This window comes from Nelusetta ayraudi, unplaced genomic scaffold (genome assembly GCF_046127955.1).
Source record: "Nelusetta ayraudi isolate G7.1 ecotype Tasmania unplaced genomic scaffold, CSIRO-AGI_Nayr_v1 ptg000004l, whole genome shotgun sequence".
In the NCBI taxonomy this organism is placed as follows: Eukaryota; Metazoa; Chordata; class Actinopteri; order Tetraodontiformes; family Monacanthidae; genus Nelusetta; species Nelusetta ayraudi.
In genome coordinates this window covers 234,648-242,373 of record NW_027466054.1, presented here as the reverse complement: position 1 = coordinate 242,373, position 7,726 = coordinate 234,648, and the positions used below count along the sequence as shown (strand labels likewise).

General features: G+C 51.4%; 1 protein-coding gene across 2 annotated transcripts; it reads left to right on the top strand.

Annotated features, from left to right (window-relative positions):
- The first annotated feature begins 723 nt into the window (after positions 1 to 723).
- On the top strand, positions 724 to 5,730 carry LOC142898430 (calcitonin gene-related peptide type 1 receptor-like). Of its 2 annotated transcripts, none has more exons than XM_076041365.1 (13): positions 724 to 825; positions 1,791 to 1,852; positions 1,951 to 2,101; positions 2,200 to 2,313; positions 2,400 to 2,512; positions 2,611 to 2,702; positions 3,065 to 3,191; positions 3,296 to 3,449; positions 3,567 to 3,627; positions 3,712 to 3,778; positions 3,875 to 4,093; positions 4,178 to 4,219; positions 4,471 to 5,730. In XM_076041365.1, exons 2-13 carry the CDS (start codon positions 1,796 to 1,798, stop codon positions 4,675 to 4,677), a joined length of 1,404 nt encoding a protein of 467 aa, XP_075897480.1. In that variant the 5' UTR covers positions 724 to 825; positions 1,791 to 1,795; the 3' UTR covers positions 4,678 to 5,730. The 2 variants fall into 2 exon arrangements, with proteins under 2 accessions (XP_075897480.1, XP_075897486.1); XM_076041371.1 differs by having other exon boundaries at positions 726 to 825; positions 2,203 to 2,313.
- The last annotated feature ends 1,996 nt before the right edge of the window (positions 5,731 to 7,726 follow it).

The window sequence follows — 7,726 nt, the reverse complement described above, 5'->3', positions numbered from 1 at the left end:
GTGAGGTCACAGGACACCTGTCAGACCTGGCTGCTGGTCCTGCAGGTCCTGGAACAGCTGCACTTTCTGCCCGCCGCCAGTTATTTTTTACCTCCTGGCTTCCTGGAGCTGACACACAGCTGGAGCTTCAGCTGGACCCTAACGAGTTCCAAAAGACACACACACACCAGAAGCGGGCTGACAACAACAGGAAGTGATCGCTGTCACAATAAAAGCACCAGCTCAGAAAGGTCACTGAACCCTGGACACCAAAGGATGTGTCACTGTGCAGTTTTTTGACCAGCAGAGGGCACACCGCCATTGATCACCACCACTGATCACTGCCACTGATCACCTCCATTTTATGACCACACCACTGTACACTGCCACTGATCACCGCCACTGGTCATCAACAGAAACAAAGATCTGATTTTGTTGGACTTTAGTTTTTTTTCAAACATATTGAATTGCTTAAACTAATACTATTTAAACTACTACAATACTTAAAATATTATTCATATACTTTATGACTCAGTTTATTGTTAAGTTCTGCCCAGTGTATCAATTTTAGTGTTAATAAATGTATAAAAAATAATAATAATAATAATAATGATAATAATGATAATGATAATATATACTGTCGTTTGGAACCAGAGGGGCCAGGCTCTGACCAGGGGGAAGGGAGGGGACATGTTGATGTCATGGCTGGGGGCGGAGCCTGCAGACAGACGAGGCCACGCTGCGCTCTGGCCCGGCACTGAAGATGACACTCACTGACTGGACGGTGGAGGAATCAGACGGACGGGAGGACGGCCAACACACACACACACACACAGAAACACACAGGTAGGACCATCATTGGCTGGACAAGATAAGATTAGATCAGATTGGATCAGATTAGATGATGCTCACCTGATTGTACCGGTACTTGGAGAAGGACCATAAACTCTGAGCTGGATGAATTTAAGACCTTGGTTGAGTTCCAGTGAGATTCCTGAAGGAGCCACTTGATTGGTTGCATAATTTAAATTATATTTAATTGAATAATTAACTTGTAAGCTTATTAATGTATTGTCCATTTCTTTTGGGAGATTTACTAAAAGCTTTTCTGTTTGATTGTTGATTGACTATTTCCAGAGTTTTAATGCTCGGCTGTGTTTCCTGGAAGTTATTGAGAACATCACCTTGTAATAATAATCATGATAATGGTGATAATAATAACACTTGATCTCAGGCCAACTTCATGTGAATTATTTGTTTTTTCTGGCGAGAACCTTGAGTAGTCCACGACTGTGTGGTGTGGCAGCGAGTCTCTGTTGGCGTCCGTGGGCCCGAGGAGGCAGAGCCAAAGCGGCTGATAAGAGCAGGAAGGAAGCCGTGAAGAACACAGGAAGCAGAGGTTCACAGCGGTGACCTGCAGGCCAGGAGGAGGGAGGAGGGTTGGAGAAGGGCAGGGGCAGCTAGGAGCACTCCACGGCTGTTGAAACCATAAAGCAGGCCTAAGCAAGAGAGAGAGAGAGAGAGAGAGAGAGAGAGAGAGAGAGAGAGAGAGAGAGTGAGAGAGAGAGAGCGCCCTCGTATGGTGGGCGACGACAGTGTACGGGGTCTAACTATGTGTCCACAGTCAGTCAGCAGCAGCAGCTGCAGCCTGACCTTAAACTCGTCTTCTTCTACTAGTGAGGAGACAATGATGACAAGCTAGGAGCAAATTGCATCCTCGCTGTAGCTCCACCTCTTCTACCTCAGAGAAAGGCAAAAGGATACCATGGATACTGATTGGTCCTCTTTGTGTCTTTTTTCCCCTCCCTTAGTCACAATGAAGAACCTGAGCTGCAGCCTGATGTTCCTGCTGCTGCTTAGCACCTTCCACAAGGTATTTAAACTCATCTCAGACGATACAGGAGCGACCATCCTACCTTGGTCGAAGGTGTGACTTTATTTGGAATTTTTTTGCGGTTGTTTATTCCTCAGCGGCTGGAAGCCAGCGACCAGGATGAGGACGGCCAGGATCCCCCCAGCCACCAGGCGGGACACTCAGCCAGGGAACACCGCATCGCTATGGCCCAGTACGAGTGTTTCCAAAGGATCGTCAAGGAGTCGCACCGCAAGACCCGGGTGGCGGGTGAGACAGGCTGGAGGTACTGGGGCGGTGAATCACGCTAACCCCGGCTTATCATGTGTGTGTGTGTGTGTGTGTATGTGTGTGTGTGTCTGTGTCAGCAGGGCTGGAGTGCAACACCACCTGGGACGGCTGGCTCTGCTGGGACCAGACGGAGGCCGGGGTCACTACGGAGCAGGGCTGCCCAGACTACTTCGACGACTTCGACCCCAATGGTAGTGTAGCTCTGAGCTCCGCTAGCGTTAGCCTCATTCCATTGCAAAACACGCTAAGCTAGCAGCGTTCACTTGTGTGCCGACAGCGGTGGCGTCCAAAATGTGCACGGAGGAGGGTGAGTGGTGGCGTCACCATGAGAGCAACCGCACCTGGACCAACTTCACCATCTGCAAGGCCACCCACAACTCCCATCACTCAGTGAGGCCCAACAGCAGGGGGCAGCAGAGAGTCAGGGGGAGGGTGTGGGGAGGAGGGTGGCTGGGGGAGGGGCTAACTGACTGTGTCTCACCCTGCAGGCAGCCCTGACTCACTTCTACCTGGTGATGATCGGCCACGGCCTGTCGCTGGTCTCGCTGCTCGTCTCCCTGGCGATCTTTTTCCACTTCAAGTGAGTTCCAAAGTTCTGGTTCTTAGCATGAGGTGATGTTGTTGGCCCGGTCCTGACAGACCTGATGATGCTGTTGGGCCTGATGTTCGTGATGGCCCTGGCTGTCCCGTTGGTCCTGACGCCCATGTTGGTCCTGATAGTCCTCATGGTCCTCATTGTACTGTCGGTCCTGACGGCTTCATGGTCTTGTTGGTCCTGATAGTCCTAACTGTTGTGTTGGTCCTTGTGTTTCTTTCTGTCCTGAATTTCCTGATGGTCCTGTCAATCCTGACGGCCTTGTTGTCCTCACAATTCTGTCAGTCTTGATGTTTCTGTTGGTCCTGATGGTCCTGGCAGTCCTGACAGTTGCGGTTATCCTGCAGGAGCCTCAGCTGCCAGCGGATCACCCTCCACAAGAACCTCTTCATGTCCTTCGTGCTTAACTCAGTCATCACGGTGGTCTGGCTCACCATGGTGGGGCAGAAGCAGGAACACAGCGCCGTGGACTCGGTTAGACCCTCTGTGACATCACTGCAGGGCAGGGGTGTGGCCTCAATGCTGACGGTGCCCCTCTCCCTTCCCCCTCTGTGCCCCCTCCCTCTCTCTCCCTGCAGGCCAGCTGCAAGCTAATGATGTTCGTGCACCTCTACCTGTTTAGCTGCAACTACTTCTGGATGCTGTGTGAGGGGATCTACCTGCACACGCTCATCGTGGTGGCTGTGTTCGCAGAGAAGCAGCACCTGGTGTGGTACTACCTGCTGGGCTGGGGTGAGTCCCCCACCCCGCCATCTCCCACACACACAAACAAACAAACACACACACACACACACACACACACATAACTCACAGCTAAGGCTGACCGGCCGCTCTGATTGGACGCTGCAGGCTTCCCTCTGGTGCCAGCGGTGCTGCACTCGGTAGCACGTCACTGCTACTACAACGACAGGTCAGTAGCCCAGCCCCTCCTCCACCTTCCACCCTTGTGATGTCATCAAGTGAGCGGTCAGGTGACCTGATCATTTGACCACAGGTGCTGGGTCAGCTCGGACACGTCGCTGCTCTACATAATTCACGGGCCCATCTGTGCCGCACTGGTGGTAACTGGCTGGAACACACCCAGAATCGTCAACGACCTGAACCCACCTGACCCTTTGACCCCCGGGCTGACCCAAGTCCACCTGTTTCCCTTCCAGGTGAACCTCTTCTTCCTGCTCAACATTGTGCGCGTGCTCATCACCAAGCTGCGGGTGACCCACCAGGCCGAGTCCAGCCTCTACATGAGGGCAGTGAGGGCCACGCTCATCCTCATCCCGCTGCTGGGCATCCAGTTTGTCCTGCTGGCCTACAAGCCCCACAGCTCCAGGGTTCTGGAGATCTACCTGTACATCATGGACATCCTCATGCACTACCAGGTCCGTGCAGGTTCACGTCTCCTCCGACAACAGCCTGGTCCTGACAGCCGCTCCTCAGCTCCCCTTTTTCTTCTTCTCCTGCAGGGCTTCCTGGTCTCCACCATTTTCTGCTTCTTCAACGGGGAGGTGAGTTCATAACACGTTCCTGCTGAGTGCAGGGTCCAGGTTCTAGTGGTCAGGTCACCTCCAGGACCTCCAGAGTCTGTAGCCACAGTAATGAACTAATCAGACCCTGGCTCTTCACCCCCCAGAGGTTCTGAATGGTCTGGTCCTACTCTAGAACAGAACTTGTTCCAGGTCTCAGTGATCCTGAGCTGCACTTCCTGGTCTGTTCGCCACCTTGACCACCTCCTCCTTGTGCCCTCGCCTCCTTGCAGGTGCAGAGCGTCCTGCGGCGGCACTGGAACCAACGGCGGATGCAGTTCGCCAGCACCTTCGCCAATGCCGACTTCTTCCGCTCGGCATCCTACGTGGCCTCATCATTGACTGAGGTGCACCGCTGCTACAGCATCGAAAGCCACACCGAGCACATGAATGGCAAGAGCTACTCGGATATCTTCCGCTCGGACAGCCCCTTCGTGTGATGCCAAAACCCACCACCCCCAAACACCCTGAAAAAAAACCTGGTGACTTTGCCCCGCCCCCTCAACGCTAAAAACATGCCATGGCAGAACAGACTCAGAGGACTTACACCGTTTTGTTTTCTCGATGGAATAAACTCAAGGGGTCGTCCTGATGGCGAGACTGAAACTGAAAAAGAAATAGCAGTTAGCGTACAGCTAATGTGGTGGTATTAGTATGCTAGCCTCCAAGAGACTGCAACCTCTTGCAAAAACACAGGAGAGCTCGGTGTCGTTCGCACAAACGAAGAAAAAAGTAACAGCTAGCTAGCTTATGTGCTAGACTCCCGTTTTTTTACTTAAATTTCCTGAACATTGATATTTATCCGCAACATATTACCGACATCATGTATCCTCAGATATTCTCAATCTTAACATGAGTTCAGGAACATTACCTTCATCAGGCCTCGTCAGGTCATGCTTGTCCGCTGGCGTTAGCGCCATGGCTAGCTGGGTGAACCTAGTGCCCTTGATGTTTTTTTGGTTCCAAGATGCTGGAAATGTGACTGAGTGTGACTGTGTTGATGGAGAACGTACGAAAGAGTTCATCTCATTGCGAGAGGAATTTTTTAATCTTTATTTTATGCTAATTTCAGAAAATACTACATTACAATAATAACTAATAATAATTTAAACTTTTCATTTTTTGGCTTCTTGACCTTGGCTGCTAACGATATATGCTAGTGCTATTTTTAGTCTTTCAGTCTGCCGTGAGTTTGTTGTTTTTAAGGGAGTCTCTGAGCGCCTCTATGGCAATACCACCAAGACAAACCACACTGTGAGCATAATGAGCTGCTGGCTTCAGCTCATGTGCTGCTCAGAATCCCAGCTGACTGTGAGGAGACCAAGAGTGTGAGAAGGTCCAAATAAACCCTGATTGTGCTGTAAATATATATGAAAAAAAACAGCCCTGGATCACAGATTTCCAGGTGAAAAAGTGTCTGGATCGCTTTGCCTGCCTTTGTGTCTCCTCCGACATCAATAAAAAAGGGTTTATTTTCTTTCCCACATTTTGAACGATGGGTGTTGTTTCCTTGGCTGACCTCAGGAAGACGTTTCTAGACAAAGCCGGGCGTGTTCCCCCAGAACAGATCCCAGAGGAAAGGTGCCGCGTCTGCTGCCTCCTCGTTAATCACACTCACTCAGCGCTGTATCCCTTCACCACCAGCACATCTCTTGCCCAGCCCACAACATGCTGTAATAGGCCCGGCCAAGGACACAAGTAGAACCGGCCCAGGACCCAAATAGACCCAGCCGGGGACCGTCTGAGGTAGACCTGACCTAGAACCTCCTGAAATAGACACGCACCAGGACCCAACTAGACTCGGCCCAGGGCCGTCTGAAATAGACCTACTGAAATAGACCCAGAACCTACTTCAACAGACCCAACCCAACCTGTCTAAAATAGACCCGGCCTAGGAGCCTCTGAAATAGATCTGGCCAGGACAGTATGCCTGGAGGCCAGAGGACCCTGCTAGCCTAGCTGAGGTATTTCCCTGATCTGTCGCTGTTGTTGTTGTTGTTGTTTACCTCCGTCCTTACATCTTTATTCACCCAGCTGCAAACCAGACCGGCCGGGACTTCCTGTTTCTAACAATAAGTGGCATTAAAAGCCTTTGTGCTAGCTAGCAAACACTTCCTCCAGGTCCGCCGCTCACTTCTTGTTTATGACTTCCACCGAAAATCCTTGCGAGTTCTCGGAGGCGAATGGATGATTGGTTTTCCGCAGGACGAGACAGAAATAAACTGGCTGGAGCGCCGCTGAAGGACTAACGCTAGCCTTAGAAGCTTTCTCGCTTCTTTTCTCTCACTTGAGTTGCTTCAAGCTCCGCCAGGAGTCAGGTCGATCTGCAGACAATTCACCTGCATAGTGTGTGTCTGTTTTCAAGGTGCTTGTCCGACAGCTAAAGAATTGCTAACAGCAAAACGGCTGCTGAGGACTCACTGGTTCCACTTTCCAGCTCATTTGTGCATGTCTGAGAACACTGGACTCTGTGTAAACACACCGCCCTGAGAACAATCGAGGAGCCGCAGGGGTGTGGACGATGCACCGGCCCTGGGGGGGTCAGGGGTCGAGGGCCTGCGGCGTGCCTGTGTGCTTGCAATGCGACTCGACCTGGAGCTGGGTGGAGACACAGGAAGTCTGCAGCCGCAGTAGTGTGAAGGCGTTGGTTGGTGTGTGTGTGTAAAGAGTTCAACTAGTCCTTAGCGCTGCCAACCCCAATTAGCCTGGTAGCCTGTTAGCTCTGCAGCAGCAATGGAAGCAGCCAGTCAGTTGGATTCGCCGACTTCAAACCGGTTGATTGGTTGGCCACCAGTTCACCGTCTTCCAGGAGTATCGGCACTTGAAGTCAAACTGAAGGTGATGCTGGCATGAGTGAACCTGAGACAGAAGTCATGTGACTGCTCTCCGCCCTTCACACACACACACTTAAAATTCCTCCCAACAATGATACAAGTGAAGCTTTAAAGAGCCCACCACTTCCTGCTGGGAGGGGGGGTTGTGTTCCTTCCCAGCTCCTCTTCAACGCTGTCGGCCCTGCTAACAGGAAGTGCCTCGTTCCTTTCCCTTGTTTCCTGCCATTGTTCCCCCTGGCTGCTGCCACCCGGCCGACCGGTCCAGGCTCCTCCCGGGAATCTGGGAATAGGTGGGATGTCCGAGCGGCTGGTTTCCTCTCCGATCAGCTGCCAGTGAGGGGGGGCCAACAGCTAACAATGCTAGCAGCTAAATCACCTATATAAGTAAAGTTCAAACTACCTGATCAAATTTGCACTGCCACAACGTTTAATGAAAAAAAAACAATAGTGACTAGAGCGCCACCAGGTGTTCTCATGGGGGAAACAGGGCAGCTGTCTCATCAGACTGTGAGAATGACGACAATAACGATGTTCCACCATGAAAATGGTCAGAAGTCTGCCACTCTAGGAAGGAAGGAATGATGGAAGGAAGGAAGTGACAGGATCTCATGGTCCCACTCAGGGTGTGACAGCAACCGAAGAAGAAGAAGAAGAA

Excerpts from the sequence above, each read along its gene's own strand:
- LOC142898430 (XM_076041365.1), top strand. The coding sequence starts at position 1,796 with ATGAAGAACCTGAGCTGCAGCCTGATGTTCCTGCTGCTGCTTAGCACC. Across the intron at positions 2,513-2,610 it reads CCCACAACTCCCATCACTCA|GCAGCCCTGACTCACTTCTA; the intron begins GTGAGGCCCAAC and ends CTCACCCTGCAG. Across the intron at positions 3,192-3,295 it reads AACACAGCGCCGTGGACTCG|GCCAGCTGCAAGCTAATGAT; the intron begins GTTAGACCCTCT and ends CTCTCCCTGCAG.